Source organism: Perna viridis, chromosome 12 (genome assembly GCF_037379345.1).
Source record: "Perna viridis isolate PV_CMFRI_1.1 ecotype Kerala chromosome 12, ASM3737934v1, whole genome shotgun sequence".
NCBI lineage: Eukaryota > Metazoa > Mollusca > Bivalvia > Mytilida > Mytilidae > Perna > Perna viridis.
Window position 1 is genome coordinate 5,304,690 of NC_142456.1, and position 23,517 is coordinate 5,328,206.

The following is a 23,517-nucleotide window of genomic DNA, read 5'->3' on the forward strand; positions in this document are numbered from 1 at the left end:
TAACTGATAATAACAGTAATATAATGTCTCTGGTCAACGATACTAACTGATGATAACAGTAATATAATGTCTCTGGTCACTACAACAAAACACAAAGAAAAATAAAGAGGGTGCATTATTGTCTGGACTAATAAAACAAAATCAAAAGCGTTTATTATTTTTTATATAACTAAAACATATAATAATTAAAGCATACGTTCCAGTAAACTTGTATCGACAATTACCACTTATTACTGAACGTGTTGTACATAAAATAAATAACTATATGTACTTGGCATCATGAACAGACCAGGCCTTCATATAGACTGGCATATCGAAAATAAACAGAGCTAAGAATGCATAGAGAAAATTAGGATCACTCTTGTTATTGGAACCCGCGCCCTTTTGTTGGAAAATTGTGCTGATTTTGTTTCAAAATTGAATATTCATTTATAAAGTCCATGACGGAAGTTAACAAATAAATAGGCTAGAATCCTTTTTTTTTTTTGGAAATCCCTTATCAAAATTTCACCCTTATTGATTATCATATACATGTATTTCTAATTTTATTATAATTATGGTTGAGTACTGTAGCACATTCTTGAGTTTAGCTGATAAATATCTGGTAATTTTGATGAGCTACATATACTGACTAACCATACCCAAGAATGAATGACAATAACATAACAGCCCATATCACCCATCTTCAGGGGTGCTCAGTTTTACCTGTGATTTTATAGGAAGTAACAATCGTAACTTCTCGGTCAATCTCGGGATTCCGAACATTGCCGGGATTGACCGAGAATGTACCGATTGTAGAAAGTAATGTGGGACAGTGATCGGTGCCCTTACTAAAGTAAATCCTTAGTATGAATCCAGCACATCTTATCACATCCGATATATGTTTTCTCCTCATTTTTTTAAAATGTAGTTTTCAAAATTAAAATAAAGTGCTAATTTTTTCTGGTTCTGATGTTTTGAACTGAGTGACCTATTGGAAACTTCATTAAAAACAATACATTAAGAAATGTGTGACTGTAGCTTTTGAAAACAAATTCATAATTTAAAAACTAAAAAGAGCACCTGCAGTCTATCATCTAGTTGATACCGCATATTTTTCCATTTCCTTACATTTTCACATTTCAAAAAATAGTTGATAATTTTGCTGGCTCTAGATCTAGATCTGGTAGTTTGTAAAATGAACATTTTTGGTCAATTTTACCTTTTTAAGTTAATGTCTTAAACTGTCGCATGTGGTGTGACTAATCGGTCTCTGACTTACACGTCGGTCGTTAATAATTAACTTTATTTATTCCTGGTGTTAAATTTTTGTTCTAGTTATACACAGAGTTTACTGGATCTTTCTGTCCTGGAGTTTTAGCATTTTGTGATGTTTTGTTCGCTTTTGTTTGTACAGAAATATATTTTTTGCAGTAACTGTAATTTTTTTCTCTAAAAATTTCCAGTAAATACATGTGCCTAAATTAAAAGCGTTTACAACAACAAAATACAATTAAAAAGGACTTAAAAAGGAAAACGATTAATGTGGTGTTAAACAAAAATAAGAAAAGGGACCGTGTACATGTACCTGCTAGCTCGGGGTGGAACATGGTGGGTCCTCATAAAAAGGGGGCGCTTGGACATTATTTACCATTTTTTGTCAATTTTACAAATGAAAATGACAAATTTTCAATAAAAAGGATGGGTGCCAACCCCTGAAACCACCCTCCCGCGGATTCTTTAGTTACAAAATAAAATCGGGTATTAACTTCGGTCCGAAATCAGCTTGGTACGATCTTTTCAAAACTTGAAGAAACATCTAATTTAAAAAAAAATACACAGTATTATATTTTTTCTTTTTCTCAAATAAATTATTTCGAATCAAATAGTGGATTACTTAAAAAAGAAAGAAATACACCGTTTTCAAATGTTAAATCACACTAATGGATAATAGTGAGCCAGTTCACATGGGCGGTATTATTTTACTTTGTACGGGATTGCAAGACTAATTTTTGGTCGCCAAAATTTTAGAGCGGAAATTTCAAAATGGACTCGTTGTTTTGAAATTTGCAAATCGATAAAGCAAGAAATTATCATAGTCAGTTGCAGTGTATATAATTTTTACTGTACTTTTTGTATCATGACCTTAAATCTGCATCCGTTGTCAGTTACAATAGCGAGTCTCCTACCTTACCACTCATCATCGTCTTTTCAGTTTCACTACTTTCATTGAAACTGAAAGTTTCAATAGTTTCAGTACGACAGTAGTCCGAATTTCCGCTGACTCTGCGATCCTCCTCTTTTTTGACTTGATATCTCGTGTTGAGTTTATCGATATCCAAATAAAAAAGAGCAGGGTTGCAAGGTTAGAGGAAATTCGGACTAAACTGGTCAAGGAGTAGTTCTCGCCAACCTGTGCAACAAGTTCATGCCCAAAATTAAAGAAAATACATCTAACTGATTGCTTATATTTTGCTGTCAAAAGCTACAATACAACAATATTCATTGAGGAATGAAATTTCAGAGAGCAGATTGGTGAGAATTACTGATGTTTTTAAAATGGCAAGGTCTACTATCAGAGCACTACTAATACATGAAGATTTTCATCAGATTGAGACAAATACCCTGAAGTTAGGGTTAACCATCAGTCTGGGGTACTATCCCTCATCTGGTTGTTTTTTTCATCCATTTAAAATGAGAAAGTTTTGAAAATTACTTATTTTTTTACATGACATACAGTCAAACCTCGATAGCTCGAACTCCAAGGGACCATTGAAATGTGTTCGAGTTATCAGGGCTTCAAGAAATTGAAATTTCGTATTTTTTTTGTTGCCGGTCCGAGTTTGACTTTATCGTTAGAAATTGCTTACTTCTTACAAAGTTGTGTTAGTTCGTGGATCCTTTACATTCACTTTCGGAAGATTATGTTGATTTGTGGACATTAAAAATGCTGTGTTCGCTTTTAAAAACGTTCAGAGTTCAAGTTCCTTGGTCAATAATTTGTTTTTGTCCAATTTTCTTTCATGCTTTTATCATACCGACTTCAGGACATTCTCAAACTTCAATCAGTACTTTAAGATCTTAACTACCTAATTAGTGATGACTTCAGTTTTACCTGCAATTAACTAAAATGACTCTGACTAATGATAGGGTTTCAGTTTTTCACACCTTTTATTATCCAAGCTGACAAAATGACTGACGAGTTCGAGTTAGTGAATGTTATTCTTTAAGATTTATTGCCGAATGGACCGATTAGTCAGTTCGAGTGTTTGAGAAATCCATGGTTATTTATATTGATTATATAGGACAAAATTTTGGTACTTTGAATTGTGTTCAAGAAATCCCGGGTATTCGAGCCATCTGAGTTCGAGCGAGTGAAGTTCGACTGTATCTAAAAATATATTTCTACACATCCACTAACATGGCTAATCTGTTGGTGATATGTCCAGCATTAAATCCAGAAAGTGATTACCCCACCTTTTATGATTGTATTTTATTAAGATTTTCAATATCTGCACAATTTTTAGCATCATTATCTATATTTTATTTACATGTACCTACATGTTAGTACATGTAGGATGCAGGGGCTTCTGTAGACAGATGGGTACATGCACAAGGTATACTATCAATAGACAATACTATCCAACAGTAAACGTATAGGATTGCCCAGTGATAGTATAATCCTTCAAACTTGATTAAACCAGTCCCTTTATGAAGGTGCACAAAAGAGCAAACTGTTGTATTACAGAGGGAAATAATGCTGTTCTACTTTTACCACAGCATTGTGCATTAGCCTAGGTTAATATTTCTAGTGCTATATAAAAAAATATTTACATGTACATTTGTGTATGATATTTATATTGTCAGTGTTCTAGAATTTTTGAAAAATAAAGTTACCACAGGACTTCCAAGGAAATGCTGCTTTTAAGCATTCACTGATTTAATTTCTATTGGCAGATTATCACTTGCACTGGATGACGAGAAATGCTACATTTTATTTGCAGAACAGTACATATAGTTATGCATGAAAAAAGTTTGTACATTTATCCTTCTTTGTACACATGTAATTGTACACTTATTGGAGGAGGAAAAAGTGATTTTTGATATCCCTCAGTACAGTGTATTTCCTTGTAGATACTTTTTTTCTATTTTCAGAAATGAATTAAGTGTTTTCCACATGACCGTAAGATGGAGTCAAAATATGAGCAGAAAATTGAGGTTTGTTACATATATCTAATGGAATTCATGTACATGCAGACATAGACCCATGTTTTTATATTAATTGAAAAACATACATGTATATGGATAAAGTACAAACGGACTTAGACCATGTTTCCCTGTCGTATGGAAGCATACAATGTACATGTAAAAATGTACATGGGCATATTTTACATGTACATTGTACATGTGCATGTATATGTGCCACCAGAAGGAAATGGCATGTACAAGTATGTGTGTAAACAAAAGGAAAACAAACGCCAAAAAAAAAGGAAATGCAATACAAAGTGTATAGTGGTACTAATAAGATAAAATGCTGAATGGATAGAAGATATACAAAGAAAATCAAACATGAACAAAAACATAAATCATACAAAACACACGTTTAACTGCATGCAGTTGGATAGAAAATTTTTTTCCAGGATCTTATGCAAGAAAACTACCAGCTGAAATCTCTTGTTGATGAGTTCAAAGGTAAAGAAGAATGGTACAAGGAGGAAATAGCTCAGTTGGAACAGGCATCCAGTCAAAAAGGAACCAGTAAAAGTGAAAAGGAGTTCAAAGCCAAAGAACTGGAACTTAAAGATAAGGTATGTTTGTTTGTTGGGGTTTAACGTCCGATAAAGATAAGGTTGACTTAATGATAGCTTTTTGTAAATACATTAAAAACTGACAGAGTGAAGACATTTAATGGTAAAAAGAAGTGAAATTGGGAGGAAAAATACTTTCAAAGGGAGAAGATTTTGGACTGCTTTTATTCTTCAAAGCAATGGTCTACTTGAGGAAATAAGTCCTTATTAAAGTGTCAGTGTACAGTGTTTTTGAACTTTTTCAGATGAAAGGGTCATTATGACTCCCTGGTGCTGAATTTTGGGGGTCAGTGTCTTTTTTTAGGGGGTCACACTTTTTATAAATTGTGTTATAAGTTTTGATTTCATAAACAAATTAAAATTTTATCCTTTTTTGACTTTTTTGGTTTATCAATTTTTCAAACTTTCTGTCAGCAATTACCTTGCTACAATACCAATCATTGCTTTAACTGTTGGCTTCATTTTGTCCCAACTTTTCATGAACATTTTGGTAAATACATGTACCTCAGACTGTTTTTTATGACTTCTTAGTAATGTGTCTGTGGGCACCACTAGAATGATGTGTATCTTAAGCTGATCGTTGTAAATTTTTAGAACCGTCAATTCCAAAAGGATAACACTGTTTACTGATGGTTCAAAATTTACATTTCATCAATTTGTCGTATCATCGAATGATAGCCAAGAATATTCACTTAACCACTGGATATTAAAGGTCCTTTTTAGCAGTGCCCCCTTCCGCCTTCCATTATTGCTAATGTTGGGACTATCCTTGTTTTTTAGATTTGTCTGTCTGTTCAAATTATTGGGTTTTGTAAACAAAAAGTTCAACAACTTTGCCATATTTGGTGAATGAAACTGATTTCTAGCATTCAGCTCACCTCGGCCAGTTACATCTGATATGTTTGCTTAAGGCTACCGTAATCAGCTGAGTTGAGCAGAATGCTACATTTAATTGGTTCCTTCTGGGAATGAACTTGGGAACCCGATCTCAAAATGTAAAATCTTTACATTTTTTACCTGTGTCTAGATGACCTTTTGGGTAATGTTTTATGGGGTAAAAATATTTTTATGTGAAAATTATGCATATTTGTGTTAAAGGAAACACTGATGTAAAAGTTAGAGATTTCAAACGGTTCAGGGTCCATGGCCTCAGACCCAAAGTACATGTGATTAGTACTGCTATTTGTTATAATCATTATCGACCCTTAAATAATGCAAAGATAGTGTTCTATTGTTGCCATTGGTTATATTGTAAGTTCACATTGTAAATTACACTGATCTTTCTAAGTATTACATTGTAGTATTTTAAACTGTTTTTTTCTATAAAAAAGTATCAATGTTTAAAATCACACCATTCACTTAATAACAAAAGCAAATACAAATCCTTCAATTTGTCAAAAACAAAATCACTGTTCACTCACAAACCTAAAAGTCCTCATTTGTTTTATGGGTGAATGATTTGATTTTACTCATTGATAAATTCTTGGTATAAATATGTTTAACCATTATAATTCAAAGCAGAAATAAACATTGCAAATGGTGGCATCCATTCAACAAGCATTATGAGGTACCAGTATCGTATTGCATATCCCTGAGCAGGTGTACGTCAAAACATGGATGCTATAAAAATATAGTGCATTTTCTTTTTGCCTCTCTACAAACTAATATTTTGTCAAAAGATATGAACAATGACTTATAAAATAGAGCAAACATCACACTGTAAGATGAAGAACTTTTTTAAAAGAAAATCTAACATAATATCATAAAAATGTTCCACTGAAAAGGTTGGTTTGGTGAGTGCAAAACGAAAGTGAAAGTAGGGAAAATGGCTATTTATAGTTTGAGACTACTTTTCTGTCCGATCTTCGTGGACTCACCCTATTTTCTTTGTGGGAAATTATTTTTTCACATGTCCTTAGAAATGCTACATAAGTGAAAGTTTTATTGAATCAATTTACATATTTTTTTAAAAATCCTAAAAATATGCACGTCACTATAGAAGTCTATGGGAAAATTAATACGATACTGAGACCATGACATAGTGCATAATTCTGTATTCAGTGTAATTAGGGCTGCTGTTAACCAATTGTCATTCTGATTATAAGGTGTCAAAGAGTAATCAAGGGAACCAAGGTTATAGTGGCAATCAAAAGAATGTAATCCAGGGACAAAGACCAGACATGGAAAACAGACATACACAACAAAGAACATAAAGTAACTAAAATCATCAGAATGGAATAAAAAGTTGAAAATGCTTTTTCTCACTTTTCATATGATCTATCCGTTGTTCAAGTGGTGGTAACCGTGATAATTACGCTATCCACAACATGGAATGAACACTGTTTGAGCCCGTTGTTCAAGTGGTGGTAACCGTGATAATTACGCTATCCACAAAATGGAATGAACACTGTTTGAGCAACCATTCATAATACATGGAAATGATGTATGCTAATTACAACACGTAGATAGGAATTGTTAACTTTGATTTCTGTTTTTCATCTTAGGTGAATTCTTTAAGGCTTGATTTAGAGTTGGCTCATCAATCAGAGAAATCTCACCAAGACAGGATAACAGAGCTGGAGATATTGATACAGGACAATCAAAGATTTAATGTTTACAATGAAACCAGAGTGGACTGTGATGAGACCATAGGTGCTAGTAAAGAAGAACAAATTGCACAGCTAATGGATGAAATAGTAGGAAAATAAGATTATTATATATCTGCATAATTACCAATATTAGTCCTGTCAAAATTAATTTTAATCTTGAACTATTTTCCATTTCAGTTCAAGCTAATTTTTGATTTAATCATTATTTTCCCCAGCCATTCTATTATTTCTTGTATTTGTTATGAGCTTTTCAGTTTATAAAACCTGATATCAGTGCTTACAACTAATATGTCCAACCAAAAAGAATTTTAAAATTTCTTTTAAGAAAATAATTTCAACATTTTTGTTGCTAAGCTGATTGTTGACAAAATACTAGTAGTTGTATTTTTCAATTTCTGTTTTGAACAAAACTGAAAATAAAAAATTATTTGGTAGAAAAGAATTTTTGACAGGAAATTAGGCAGTAAACCATTGTTTCTCTACAAATTACCAACAACCGAACATTGTTGTGGTAACAAAATTACAGCCGATTTGACAATATAAACATTGTGATGCTGGGTTTAAATTATCAGATTTGAACAATTCACGTGTTAAATGACCTGCCCATTCTGTGATATGAATGAGGAAGTCATTTAACACAATTTAAATATCGGTAGGTTTCATTAAAATTGTAGTCGAATTTTTAATTCAAATTGGAACATTATATTATGTATGTGATGCTGAGTATAATAACAACAGAAAATTTATAGCAAGTTCAATATTATTTAATGGTTAGGGCAAATTTTGCTAGATAGATTGGACTATTATGTACATTCTGTCTGTCAGTCTGTTTCTTCACCACACTGCAGTACGCACAACTCCTTTATAACTACTGCATCAATCTTCATGAAGCTTTGTGAGTCAAGTAGTTAGGACATGTATGTAGTTGTGCATATTAGAGTGAGTTTATAATCCACTGAATGTTGTGGGAGTTATACCCTTTTAAACTTTGGAAAAAGGGCAGATATATGTTTTGAGGGCAAATAAAACTTTGATTAAGTTCTATTTTACTCACGTATAGATCATTAGGGCAATATCAGATATGCATTAAAGATCATGATATTCCCTTATAGACATTTAACAGTAGACAATGTATGTAAATGGTCAATTTTGAAAAAAATGATATGAGGGAAAATTTTTGCTTAGGGGGATTCACCCTATGTACATGTTGTATATCCCCACAAATATAATTATGGGTGGTTACATGTACATGAATATATATGCTTTACTTTGTTCACTTAAATGTCCTCCTGTATACAACAGATCCTTGGATTACTTTCACAGATTTGACTTCATGACCATATGTAGATATGTATGAAGGAAATGCATGGTAGTTATACCAAGATCCTTGCAAAGAAAAAAAAATGTCCTACTTCAGGATTTGATATGAAATAATTTCATAAAAGGAGAAGTATGTCACTCGGTTAAGATACTCACAGTCTTGATTTATATGGAAAATAATGGAAGTTTTTAAGTGGCTGTGTTAACTGTACATTTAAATAACATGCAAAAGGTCATAACACTTAAAAACTAAAAATAGAACTGAATGCAAACACAATACAAATATACTTGTTAATAAAAGAATGGAAGACCCAATGTTTCAGCCTTAGGCCTTAATCAGGGACAAATGACATAGGATAAAAAGAATGGAAGACCCAATGTTTCAGCCTTAGGCCTTAATCATGGACAAATGACATAGGATAAAAAGAATGGAAGACCCAATGTTTCAGCCTTAGGCCTTTATCAGGGACAAATGACATAGGATAAAAAGAATGGAAGACCCAATGTTTCAGCCTTAGGCCTTTATCAGGGACAAATGACATAGGATAAAAAGAATGGAAGACCCAATGTTTCAGCCTTAGGCCTTAATCAGGGACAAATGACATAGGATAAAAAGAATGGAAGACCCAATGTTTCAGCCTTAGGCCTTAATCATGGACAAATGACATAGGATAAAAAGAATGGAAGACCCAATGTTTCAGCCTTAGGCCTTTATCAGGGACAAATGACATAGGATAAAAAGAATGGAAGACCCAATGTTTCAGCCTCAGGCCTTTATCAGGGACAAATGACATAGGATAAAAAGAATGGAAGACCCAATGTTTCAGCCTTAGGCCTTAATCAGGGACAAATGACATAGGATACAAAGAATGGAAGACCCAATGTCTCAGCCTTAGGCCTTAATCAGGGACAAATGACATAGGATAAAAAGAATGGAAGACCCAATGTCTCAGCCTTAGGCCTTAATCAGGGACAAATGACATAGGATACAAAGAATGGAAGACCCAATGTTTCAGCCTTAGGCCTTAATCAGGGACAAATGACATAGGATAAAAAGAATGGAAGACCCAATGTTTCAGCCTTAGGCCTTAATCAGGGACAAATGACATAGGATAAAAAGAATGGAAGACCCAATGTTTCAGCCTTAGGCCTTAATCAGGGACAAATGACATAGGATAAAAATAATGGAAGACCCAATATTTCAGCCTTAGGCCTTTATCAGGGACAAATGACATAGGATATGAAGAACTACATCAGTACATCAAACAAGAAAACTCAAATCATTGAAATGACCTTGGAAGCTTTTAAATTAATGAACTTTGTGAGAAAAAATGTTTTAAGTTTTAGATGTATATACATGTATACATGATGAATGTACAGGTAATACTTTCTGTATTGCACTATTACAGAAAGTTTTGAAGGATCAAATCACTGAGGATAAAACTAACTTGATGACACAAAAGATGGAACTAGGCAGACTGAAGATTGAGTTGGAGTCCAAGGATGAAGAGCTGGTCTCTGTCAAGACAGAATGTACTTCCTACAGTAACTTATTAGAGGTAACTAAAGCTTGACTATGATATATATAGTGTGCAGTATGATAAGATCTATCTGTGGTCAAGTTTGCATGCTAATCTGTTGAGCCATGTTGGAGTTTGTGCCCATTTTTGACGTGTTTTTGCTTTTTTATGTCTTCTCCTCTGACACTTCTTGACCAGTTTTAACCTAACTTGGTGTGAATGTTTCTTAGGGTATTCTGCATTGAACCGATGTGGGGATTTTTAATCAGTCAAAAAATAAGGTAGCCATTACTAAAAATGGAACATACATTTTGTAGCGGTCAGACTAAAGTTTTTTGCATTTATCTCCAAAATTGTTAGGTTTAGCCAAATTCTGACAGGGAAGAAGTGTTCAGCATGATGAGATCTATTTGTGTTATTGCCCTTCTTTGACATCTTTTTGCTATTTTTAATGTTATTACTTAATTTTTTTCACTGAAACTACAGGACAGAATTCAATGAAAACTGATATGAATGTCCTCTAGGTTTGAGCGTTAGGAATTTTTATCCAAGAAAAAATATGGCCACTTTTACAAGAATAGAATGTTGCTTATCAAGCCATTTAACCTCAACTTAACCTCCAGTTAAGTGGGATTTTTTTTGCTGATACATGTTTCACAACTCTTTGACATTTTAAATGCCACTCATTATGACTGCAATAATTCTAATTACAAATATAAGTTACAATGTACATATAAAATACATCATAGGACAATTTTATTTCCTCATTGCAGATACAAGTTTTGGTGATTTAAAATTCTTATGAAGAAAAAATATATGCACCATTGCTATTTTTATGTTGAATGGACAGGTAACTGTGTGTTTAGTGCCCAGCATATTCTGGACATGTTATGATGCATTGGTATATGTACAACATATATCACTGTTCTATCTTTTTTTTCCAACCTTCCATTTGTAAATCAAGAACTCAAAAACCTTTTTTTTGGTACAATTTTTGTCTCCATGCAACAAATGCAACTTTTTTTTTATTATTTCTTTTATACCTCACACATGAAGAGGTGAGGTATTGTGTAATGCCCTAAAAAATTGAGCTACTGTCTGTCTGGCTGTCAGTCCCTTAAGGGTTTCCAGTTGGAGCAAAGAATATTTTTTTGGCACTTTGCGCAGCTGTTAAGTACCATAAAATACAGGATAAGCTTAATTTTCAGCAAAATTTAAAATGCATTTTTTCAGTTAAGCTATTTTGAGGATTTTGCCAGCCCCCTTTTTTCACCATTACATGGCAGGGTTTAACTTAATGTTCCATTAATGTCCTATTTTTTATTTATTACATGTACAAAATAATTGGACTTTAAAACACAAAGAAAGGATACGGTAGGATAAGGTCTATATTTAGCCCCTGCATGGCTGGAAATTAGAAATTTGATATGGAGAAGTTTTTTTTTCTGTTGTTTAGAAAGTTAAATAAATAATTTAGCATATTCATCCACATTTATAAGCATATCATAATATAATCAATATGACAAAAGTCTGATAATTCTATCACATATGCTGAAATAGGGCACATTTTGGAACATTTTTGCAATTTTTAAGATCCTCCGCCAACTTTTTTTTAAATGCCACTTAGATCAGGACTCTAAATCATGTCGACAGAGACCTTTTAAAATAACATTAGCATTGAAAGTTGGTATATTCCAATTTTTTTGGGCAGATTATTGGTTTCTCTGAAACTGAAAATGTAAAATAATGTTAAAAAATAAGCATCCATTGATCTGACAACATGGCATTTTTGTCATTTACTTCAAATTTGCTTTTTTCATAAAATGGGGTCAAAATATGGCCATTTTTGTACTTAGTCCTTTTTGACAGACACATGAATGCTTTATGATTTAAAGTGAACGGTCAAATTGAAAATTCATTGAAAAAGGGTACAATATTGTTCTGGGAAGGTTTTTTATACCCTGACACATGATATGGCAAGGTATGATCTGGGTTCCCTTGATTACTCTTGCACTTCAAAAAGTAGCGTGTCTGTCTATGGGTCTGTCTGTCCATCCCATGACAGTTTCCAGATGATAATTTGAGAACTGATCAAAGAATTTTTAATGAAACTTTGTACAGTTGTTTTGTACCATAAAATACAGGTTAAGTTAAATTATCAGCAAAATGCAAGTTTTAGTTTATGAGTAAGGTCATTTTGAACATTTTGCCATCTTCCTTTTTTTCACCATTACATGTTTGTTGTGGTATATTACTTACATGTACATGTAATATTCCATTAATGCCCTATTTTTAGAAATGTAAATGTATTATCTTCTGCTGAGGTAATTCAATATTTCTCAAATTTATTTTACAATTTTTATAGAAAGCTAGAACAGAGAATCTAGAACTGAATACACAGCTAGATGTCATGTTGATGCAGGCTGAAGAACAGACACATGAAAAAAAGGGCAACTCTCTTTTCTCTGAGGTAGGAGTAATACCTGGTTTTATATATAAAGTACAGTCAATTAATCTTTTTTTTTAGACTTTGCACAGTGTAAGTTTTTGTAAGAATCAGGCAAAATGGGAAAAATCAAAACGTACATATCAAAACCCCACTTTTCTGACAATTCAATTTCATTCCAGAATGCTTTCTCTGTTTGAAAAAAAAAATTTATATCTGCATCACTGGATTCGCTTAGATCTTTTTATAGAATTTTAAAAAAAAATTAGGTTTTTGATAGAGTTATATGCCCTTGAAATATTCATTTTCAGTGCATTTCAATGAAATTATAAATCAGTTCACCAAAATGATATGGAAAATCTTAATTTTGATGGTGCAAACTTTCAATATGGTGGGTTTTTTTCATACCTTGTTTCAAAAACTACCTGATGTTTACAGATACTGACACTTAAACAAGAAAAACATTGGCTCAAAAGAGATCTTTAATTGATTATAACATTCAAATAGAATAAAATGACATACATCCAGACAACAGACACACAGTATTAACCAGTCACCAAAATATGACGTGGCCTCCATTCCAGGCAATTTGATACCCATGTGGCAAGTATTGCTCAGTACACCAAACAGTATGAGAAGGAACCCAAGTCAAAACACTGAAGTTATAAAATGGGACAAAAATAATAATACAGTACCTGAACCGATTCGTGCAACAAAAATTGCGATCGGTCATCGATCACTGATCGGTTTCCGGTCAGTCATCGATCCATCAAACCGATCCATTTAACTGGTGATCGCATGACGTGACCACAGAGCGGTCAATGTATTTTACAGTTTTTGTTGTTTTCTTTGTCAATTTAACACAAATATTTACAAAATGTAATAGATTTAAACATCAATTTATACTTTATTTTACATTTCTTTTATCTAAAACAGATTTTACATCATTTTACATAACAAAATTGTGATCAGATCAGTCACCGGTCATCGATCCGTCAGCGATCAATCAGTCAATGATCATCGATCCGTCAAATCGTTGCGCGGATCGGTGCAAGGACGGCAACAATACTATGTAGACATAAAATAATACATAAACATACAATGTACACAAGTTATTATTGACCATGTGTATATTATCGTCTTTGGAAGGCACTTATTGTATTACAAGTCAGACCATGTGTATCTTATCATCTTTGGAAGGCACTTATTGTATTACAAGTCAGACCATGTGTATCTTACCATCTTTGGAAGCCACCTATTGTATTTCAAGTCAGACCATGTGTATCTTATCATCTTTGGAAGGCACTTATTGTATTACAAGTCAGACCATGTGTATCTTATCATCGATGGAAGCCACCTATTGTATTTCAAGTCAGACCATGTGTATCTTATCGTCTTTGGAAGGCACTTATTGTATTACAAGTCAGACCATGTGTATCTTATCGTCTTTGGAAGGCACTTATTGTATTACAAGTCAGACCATGTGTATCTTATCATCTTTGGAAGGCACTTATTGTATTACAAGTCAGACCATGTGTATCTTATCATCTTTGGAAGCCACCTATTGTATTTCAAGTCAGACCATGTGTATATTATCGTCTTTGGAAGGCACTTATTGCATTACAAGTCAGACCATGTGTATCTTATCATCTTTGGAAGGCACTTATTGTATTACAAGTCAGCACTTTTTACTGCATGAAAATAACTTTCCATCAGCATATAACTTATTTGTATAATAAGAGGTACATTTTGCTGAAAATAATGAGACTTCTAAATATACATGTAGGTATGGTTGAATTTCTTTACTTTGTTTATCTTTAATGCTGATTTTGATGACTGTATTATATAAAAGAATGTTAGAGTAAACTGTAATGCATTCTGGGGTCAGCTGCAGTGTGCCCTGTGCTTAGAGGGTTTCCTCTTCATTCATTGAAGACCTATTGGTGGCATTGAGCTGACATTTTTCATCCTGGTGGGGTTGTTGTCTCTTTGTCATATTCACCATATGTATCCATTCTAATTATATTTAAATCAAAAACTGAAATGAAATTCATCTGAATTACACGTACATGTTATGCTATTTTCTCTTGATTGAAGCTGGATGACAGAAGAGTCGAAGCTGAGAAGACTTTAATGTCTCAGAAGAAAACATTTGATATGATGAAACAAAAGAATGAAATATTAAGACAACACAACCAGAAGTTAAAGGTACTTAAACTTTACATTCATTTATTTTTTGCATCACCTACCAAAAGAATATCCATTGTGCTTGTTTTCTTTTTATTATTTTCATTTCATTTTGCCCTCGCAAGGCATGAGGAGCTGCTGTTTCATATCTGTATGTAGTGTAGTCTATCCAATAAGCTTTCTTCACATAAATTTCAGCATCCCTTCATGGTAATGATTTAAAATTAAATATGGTCTTTCATCTTGATGGTTTGTACTGTAGATAAACGTTTTGACTTAGTCACACAATAATATCCTGTTTGCTTTAACACTTTGTTGTTTTTATGGTGTCGGTCCTATTAATTTTGGTCACAAAAATCTTAGCAACCCTTTAAGGGAATGATTTTAAGTTTGAATGTTTGTTTGTACTGTTGAAACATAAGCTTTTAGACACATCAACTTTTCATTTGCTGGACAATTTGACTGCTATTTAAGAGTTACATGTATGAATATTTTTATCCAAAAAAACTATCAGAAACACTTTATGGGATTGAAATGAAATTTGTTCAGAAACTTCTCCTAAATGGGATACCATATAAGGTTTTTTACTAGGTCACAGATCACATTCCTTTTTTCCCAGTAACCCTTCTTGGACGTGATGTGAAATTTGAATTAAAATTACATGGAAAGGCTTAAAATTGTTTTGATACGTCGGTTGAAAGGATTTGATTATGTTGAGACCTTGGCTAAGTCAATTTCAAAACTGGTAACTGTAATCCTTCAAAAACTGTTGTTTTAAATATACAATACAAACATTTATGGAATAAAGCAGATGATACCGTTGCAAGTCTCTAAACGACTCTATCTTTTGTTGAAGCGATGGTAGACATGTTGTTTACAAGAGAGTAATCAAGGGAACCCAGGTTATAGCAGTAATCAAAAGGATGCAATTCATGGACAAAGACTATTTATTACTATTGATTGTTTTTTTAATTTCTATACCATGGTAACTATGTCCTATTTCTTTCTTGTACTTTCATAAATAAACCACTGATAAAAGAAATCAATATAATATTTTTTTTGATGTCATATTAGTTAAATTCTTGGTCTACATTGTGGGATTAATTGGCATAAACTTTGATAAAGTTACCATCAAATAGGGTGATTTTCTCAGAAACCTAAATAAGTAATTTTTATTTCCCAACAAATGTACTTTGGCAGAAAGAAAACCAAACCCTGAATTAACCAAAACCCCGTCTAAACCAAACCTGAGTAATCCAGAAATCTGTCTAAACCACACACTGAGTAAACATAAACCCTGTCTAAACCAAACCCTAAGTAAACCTAAACCCTGGCTAAACCACACAATGAGTAAACCTAAATCCTGTCTAAACCAAACCCTGAGTAAGTGTAAACCCTGTCTAAACCACACCCCGAGTAAACTTAAACCCTGTCTAAATCAAACACTTAGAAAACCTAAACCCTGTCAAAACCACACCCTGCATAAACCTAAACCTTGTCTAAACCAAACACCAAGTAAACCTAAACCCTGTCCAAACCAAACCCTGAGTAAACCAAAAACCTGTCTTAACCAAACCATGGACAAACAGAAAACTGCTCTTCACTAGACACATTTTGAATCATTTTGTGTCAGTTTAAATGTCTTTTGAATCTTAAGTAAACCAAACACCTGTCTTAACCAACAAATATTGCTGACCAATAGGGGTTCAGTTTAGACAGGTTTTACTTTGTAATAAGGGTTCGGTTTAGACCAGTTTTACTGTGTAATAGGGGTTCAGTTTAGACCGGTTTTACTGTGTAATAAGGGTTCGGTTTAGATCGGTTTTAGTGTGTAATAAGGGTCAGTTTAGACTGGTTTTACTGTGTAATAGGGTTTGGTTTAGACCGGTTTTACTCTGTAATAGGGGTTGGTTTAGACTGATTTTACTGTGTAATAGGGGTTTGGTTTAGACCGGTTTTACTGTGTAATAAGGGTTTGGTTTAGGCCGGTTTTACTGTGTGATAGGGGTTCGGTTTAGACCGTTTTACTGTGTAATAAGGGTTCGGTTTAGACCGGTTTTAATGTGTAATAGGCGTCTGTGTTTAAGATAGGAATGTGAAGGGTACAGATTGATTCTATTTTTAGATGCAACTGTTTGCTGCCATGGGGCGAGGGAATGATGATACAGATAGGGTACAAGAATTAGAAAGTCAACTGGAGAATGAAAGAACAGAGAGAAAACAGCTGATGGAAAAACTCAGACTGACTGAAGAACTTCAGGTTTGGACATAATAATGTATTTTTATCTAAGTTATTTAAGTTAATTTGAAACTTTATCATGTTTCCTTGGTACTTAATGTCAGGTTACTGTCTTGATCCAATAATAACATTAAATCAAATTGTCACAAAACCACTAGACAAAACATCATATCTTATCTCCTGTCTTGCCTTATCAGGCTCACTGGGATATCTCCTGTCGACTTCTCAGGCTCACTGGGATATCTGCTGTCTTGCCTTCTCAGGTTCACTGGGATATCTCCTGTCTTGCCTTATCAGGCTCACTGGGATATCTCCTGTCGACTTCTCGGGCTCACTGGGATATCTCCTGTCTTGCTTTCTTGGGCTCACTGGGATATCTGCTGTCTTGCTTCTGGGGCTTACTGGGATATCTCCTGTCTTGACTTCTCAGGATCACTGGGATATCTGCTGTCTTGCCTTCTGGGGCTTACTGGGATATCTCCTGTCTTGACTTCTCAGGATCACTGGGATATTGCCTTTTTGCCTTCTCGGGCTCAATGGGATATCTCCTGTCTTGACTTCTCAGGCTCACTGGGATATCTCCTGTCTTGCCTTCTTGGGCTCACTGGGATATCTCCTGTCTTGCCTTCTGGGGCTTACTGGGATATCTCCTGTCTTGACATCTCGGGATCACTGGGATATTGCCTTCTTGCCTTCTCGAGCTCACTGGGATATCTGCTGTCTTGACTTCTCAGGCTCACTAGGATATCTGCTGTCTTGCTTTCTCGGGCTCACTGGGATATCTGCTGTCTTGCCTTCTGGGGCTTAATGGGATATCTGCTGTCTTGACTTCTCGGGATCACTGGGATATTGCCTTCTTGCCTTCTCGGGCTCACTGGGATATCTGCTGTCTAGCCCTCTGGGGCTTACTGGGATATCTCCTGTCTTGACTTCTAGGGATCACTGGGATATTGCCTTCTTGCCTTCTCGGGCTCAATGGGATATCTGCTGTCTTGACTTCTCAGGCTCATTGGGATATCTGCTGTTTTGCCTTCTCAGGCTCACTGGGATATCTGCTGTCTTGCCTTCTGGGGCTTACTGGGATATCTGCTGTCTTGACTTCCCGGAATCACTGGGATATTTCCTGTCTTGCCTTCTCAGGCTCACTGGGATATCTGCTGTCTTGACTTTTTGGGCTCACTGGGATGTCTGCTGTTTTGACTTCTCAGGCTCACTGGGATATCTGCTGTCTTGCCTTCTGGGGCTCACTGGGATATCTGCTGTCTTGACTTCTGGGGCTCATTGGGATATCTGCTGTCTTGACTTCTGGGGCTCACTGGGATATCTGCTGTCTTGCCTTCTGGGGCTCATCGGGATATCTCCTGTCTTGACTTCTCAGGCTCACTGGGATATCTGCTGTCTTGACTTCTCGGGCTCACTGGGATATCTGCTGTCTTGCCTTCGGGGCCTCATCCGGATATCTGCTGTCTTGACTTCTCAGGCTCACTGGGATATCTGCTGTCTTTACTTCTCAGGCTCACTGGGATATCTGCTGTCTTGACTTCTCGGGCTCACTGGGATATCTGCTGTCTTGCCTTCGCGGGCTCACTGGTATATCTCCTGTCTTGACTTCAAACCTGCAGATAATCTGTATGTAGTTTTTACACGTAATGTTAAGGTTGAGAATCCAACATTAAAAATTACAATGAAAGTACTTTTATTTGTGGGTACCAATTTTTTGTGGTTTTGGGAAAAATACCTGTCTGTAGATTTATGACTGTAGATTTACAATGTAAAACTCCATTATACAAATTTATAGGAATTTTCCTTTTTGTTGGGAACCAAATTTCATTGTTTACTGAACCCAAGAAAACCACGAAAATTGGCACTTCACTAACAATGATACTTTCACAGTAGATGGTGTAATATAGGTTTTTTTATTAAAAGGCATATTTATATGAATTATACAAAATTTGGTGCTGGAATCACAAATTGAAGGAATTGTCAAATCTGGAGTCTCAAATTCCCTATATGGAATATTTTATGAAGCATTTGGAAAAAAATCAGTTGCAATAGTAATTGCTAGCATGTGTACAAAAAGATATTTATATGATTTCTAGGCAAAGGAAAAAGTCACCAACAAGCTTACAGAATTCACAACTAAGATTTCTAATGAAAAAGGAGTAGATAAAGATTATATTGAATACCTGGTCAATATGCTGAAAACTAAGGAGTAAGTTTTGTCCTATAGGGTAGGGAGCATGTTTGTCCCTTGTTGCAATTTGAATTTGGACATCAGTTACTGCATTTGTCAGAACATTTATTAAAGGATTTTGATCAAACTTACATGTTTGGAATAAGATTCAAATTTAGAAAATGCAAAAGTGAACTTTTTTGTATTGACTATACAAGGCTTTGCCTATAAAATGTTAGTTCCCAAACAAATTACTAATTAGCATTAGCAAATGTGTCCTTTTGAATCTTAATCTTTTATAAGTACTTTGATAATGTCTGAAATAAGTTAGAACTGAGTGCCATACTGTTATATTTGGCTGAGTTATTGTCCTTTGTATTTTGTACTTATAATTTTTTTTTCAAAGTGGCAATTCAGATGTTACATATGAGAACCATACATTCAGTAGCTCTAGCTGAAATAGATAAAAATGATTGGGGGGTATTGGAACACTATTTAGCTGAGAAAAAAAACTGTTGCCAATTAATTTTGTATTGATTTAGTTATCTCTTCAAAGTATGTGTATAAAGAAAATGCAATATAGAAAAAGCAATTTCAGTTTTAAGGCCAAATTATCACTTACATGTATTGTAGTGAACTCGATTACATGCAAAACTGGGGTACTAAATGTTAGGAGTGTAACAATTCCACTCTGCCATGATCTGATACATAATTCTATTCTTGGCTCATGATCAGATTTGTATTGCAGTCCTTGTGTATAATATCATTTACATTTCAACAAATTATGAAAAAAAATGACGCATAATTAGATTTTAGTTATTGAATAGCCTTTACAGATGTATAACGAAGTAATGATCGCAAAAAAAAATTGTTTCTCAATTTCAGACATATCTGCTGTTTTGAATACTTAGATTTGCTTAACAAGTAATGGAATTATCTAAAATGTTCAAAACAGCAGATAAATCGGTTTGAAAGCTAAATGCGATATTAGATAGGAATTGTAAAAACAGCCCCTGTATCGAATTGCTGATTATAACTAAAAAGATTGTGATGTACGGATACACCAGTGGATCGTTAAGCCCTATTACATGTAAAATATTTTGCTTTGAAAGTCACAAATGAGCATTAGTTTTCTGATCTCTAAATTTTGAGATGTTGGCATACCCTTGAAAATTGATATTTATCATTTAATGCTGTTGTACTAAAATAAAGGCTTTTTTTTTCAGGGAAGAGTTGGAAGATATGTCCAGAAAGTTACATGTAAAAAATATGTGTTTACTGGACCAGAAAAATAAGGTCACTGAGAAAGAGAGACAACTCTATTCTGCTGAGGCAAAGAAAGATGAAATGTACAGAAAGTATCTCCAGATCAAGATGGAGAGAGATGAAATGGAAATGGAACTCAAACCAGGTATATTACATGGATATTGTTATATCCCTCAATTTGAAAGCTGATGGTATATTGTAATCATGGTGCCTGTCCAGCAGTTTTTGGTTACATTTTCTCTTCATTCACTTATCATTGCCAATTAATATTGTGAATGATGATTTATAAGGGTATACCATATCATGGCAGTCAATTTCAGACGTGAGGAAGGGAATTATTTACTTCCTGTTAAACAAACTTGTTTATATTTTGCCATATGATTTAAATACAAAATTTTGGTAACAGTTTTCTTACAACTTTGTGTCACATCCACTTAATATTATGACAAAAGATTTATATAGGTATGTCATATCATGGGATAAGATTTTAGATTTCAGACTTGAGTAACATCAACTCCCTGCTTGACTATTTTGTTTATATTTTTGCCATATGGTCCCTGGGGAGGGGAGATGGGAGTATCCTTTAGTGAACTTTGTCCTAAGTTATTCTAGTTTACTATGCACAGAGTAATACTTTCACAGTTGCTAGGAAGGAGTGGATGATAAACTGCTCCATATCTGTATATATGATTTCGCTTTAAGGATATTCACTGCTCATGTTTAACCCTTTTTGTCAGATTTTCAGATTCCTCTGGTTTTATCTATTTCATAGCATAAATATTTTTTGCTAAGTGATCCCCACTTTTTTTTTCATGATTTCATTAAACACACCTTAAAATTGCTATTTGAGAAGTTTTTATGAAATCTTTTTTTAGGGCTTTTAATAGATAAAACCTATGATGACAAAACTTATGGATGATCAGGAGAAATCATATTCTGCCCAATTTTGAAATGCTTTAATCACAAAAACAAGAACACTGACTAATCAATTTTTCTACTTATGTTGTTTTAGCATGAAAAATTTCACTTTTCCTTTAAATTCTTGTAATTCTTAAACAGAGCAGTGAACATCCTTAAATGGCATAAGTACAAAAACATTTTTGAATTATTCTCTGTGACTATACACAATAACCACTTAATGGTGATTTATTGAACTCAGAGTTAGAAATAGTAGCCTGCCTGCCAGCCTGAGACTGGCTATTTTTAGGCAAGGCTGGCTAATTTTAGCAAAAATCTATATAGCCATATAGTTAAATATATTGAAAAATTGTATTCAGGACTGGCTAGAATTTGAATGAATTTCCTACCATGATTGAACTTGGAGTATAACTTAATCATTAGTTCCTTTTCTCTGTACATATATTGGCATTAAATGGCATCTAGAGCTTAATGCACTGATTGGCAGTAAAACAATAAAAAGTGTGTGGGCTTAAGTAACATGCAGTAAATGCACTGAAAGTGTTATGTATGCAAGGTTTTCTTGTGTGTTTTCTCTGATTTGAGTCAGAAGACTATTTACAAACTCAACACTTTGTCTTCAGTAACTTTTACTGCATTCAAGGTAGGGTGGTAAGTTATTATTTTAAAACATCATACAATTTGTAAATCATGAAAATTAACTCTGCCATAGAAAGTTTTCGGAGTACATAGGAATGGCCATATCTGACTGCCTGTCTGTATGTGTTCTTTGTAAGCACAACTTCTCTAGAACCATTCATTGCATTTTTAGGAAACTTTTTATATCAATTTTGATATCCTATGTACACATGCCTGAATGCTGTCAGATGCTTGCCAAGGGCGGCATCTCAACTTAAGGAGGTAGACCAAAGGTAAGGGACATAACTCTTGAAATCATTGATATGTTTGTATCATATTCAATTTCACCAAAGCCTTTCAAACTTTTCTATGAAACCACTCCAAGTCTTTTTGATGCTTACATGAGATAGATGTAAAATGATGAATACAAACGTTCCAATGATTTTAAAGAATTGTGTCTCTTACCCTAGGTCTACCTCCTTAAAGCTTTTAGAGCCAAAGTGGAAGGAGTAGGAACTATGGGTCTATTCACATTTCTAGTGAGATCTTTATAATATATTTTTTTTAGTGTTGAGTATTATTAGAATTGTTGTAAGCTTTTACCTTAACTTATCTGAAGACTGTAAACTGCAACATTTAAATCAAGTGCTAAAAATTCTTTAATAAGTTTCTTACTATTTTCAGAAAAAAAGCAGGAAAAGAGATTAGTTGGAAGGACAGAGAGAATTCCACAAGGTTTAGAAGGTGTAGAAGAAAAGAACATGTCAATTCTTCGAGAAAACACCAGCGAAAACGAATACCAAAGTGCTGACAAAGAATGGGCGATGAGTATGATGAAAAAATGGCAGGAGGAAGATAAAAGATCAGAATCTAGGACTAGATCTGTGCGTATGTCTGATGATGTTGATGTATTTGAAGCTGATGGACAAATTAATATTACTACTTTGAAGGACTATGATTGTGAAAATGAACGACCTCATGTAAGAGAAAAACCTGGTAAGGTGACAAAGGTTAACAATGTTGCTGTTGAACCAAAATATAAGCTTGATGAGTGCAATACACAATAAATACTATCAGTTTTATTTTGTCTTATATGTCTTGTAACCATGGTAATGAAAACAAATTTTTCTCCTGTCCCTTCAAAGAGATGTTGAGGGAATCACAGTTTCTACTGTTTGTCTATACTTCTCTTTGTTGGCACAGTTTTTTTCTGATGCTGTTACCTGTAAGTGGATTTCATGAACATTAAAAGTGTCATCTCTAAAGGTTTAAGTGTGGCAAAACAACCCAGAGCAAACATGATTTCATACATACACAAATGTATCAAATAACTACAGACATGATTTTCTTCCACTTTTTCTAATCCAGATTTTACCGTTACAGTTCTGTTTTTTAACCATGTTTACTTACGATTTTGGCAATTTGCACTTTTTT

General features: G+C 34.0%; 1 protein-coding gene across 2 annotated transcripts; it reads left to right on the forward strand.

Moving 5' to 3' along the window:
• The first annotated feature begins 1,967 nt into the window (after nt 1-1,967).
• LOC148600959 (uncharacterized) lies at nt 1,968-23,165 on the forward strand. Of its 2 annotated transcripts, none has more exons than XM_088556240.1 (11): nt 1,968-2,077; nt 4,135-4,197; nt 4,620-4,787; nt 7,292-7,483; nt 10,126-10,275; nt 12,602-12,706; nt 14,780-14,890; nt 16,995-17,129; nt 19,208-19,320; nt 20,508-20,692; nt 22,768-23,165. In XM_088556240.1, exons 2-11 carry the CDS (start codon nt 4,168-4,170, stop codon nt 23,148-23,150), a joined length of 1,572 nt encoding a protein of 523 aa, XP_088412366.1. In that variant the 5' UTR covers nt 1,968-2,077; nt 4,135-4,167; the 3' UTR covers nt 23,151-23,165. The 2 variants fall into 2 exon arrangements, with proteins under 2 accessions (XP_088412366.1, XP_088412367.1); XM_088556241.1 differs by having other exon boundaries at nt 2,071-2,089.
• Nucleotides 23,166-23,517: the final 352 nt, after the last annotated feature.

Bases quoted from the DNA above. Each gene is read 5' to 3' on its own strand.
- LOC148600959 (XM_088556240.1), top strand. From the start codon at position 4,168: ATGGAGTCAAAATATGAGCAGAAAATTGAG. The intron at 4,788-7,291 runs GTATGTTTGTTT...TTTTCATCTTAG, and splicing joins AACTGGAACTTAAAGATAAG to GTGAATTCTTTAAGGCTTGA. The intron at 12,707-14,779 runs GTAGGAGTAATA...TCTTGATTGAAG, and splicing joins GCAACTCTCTTTTCTCTGAG to CTGGATGACAGAAGAGTCGA.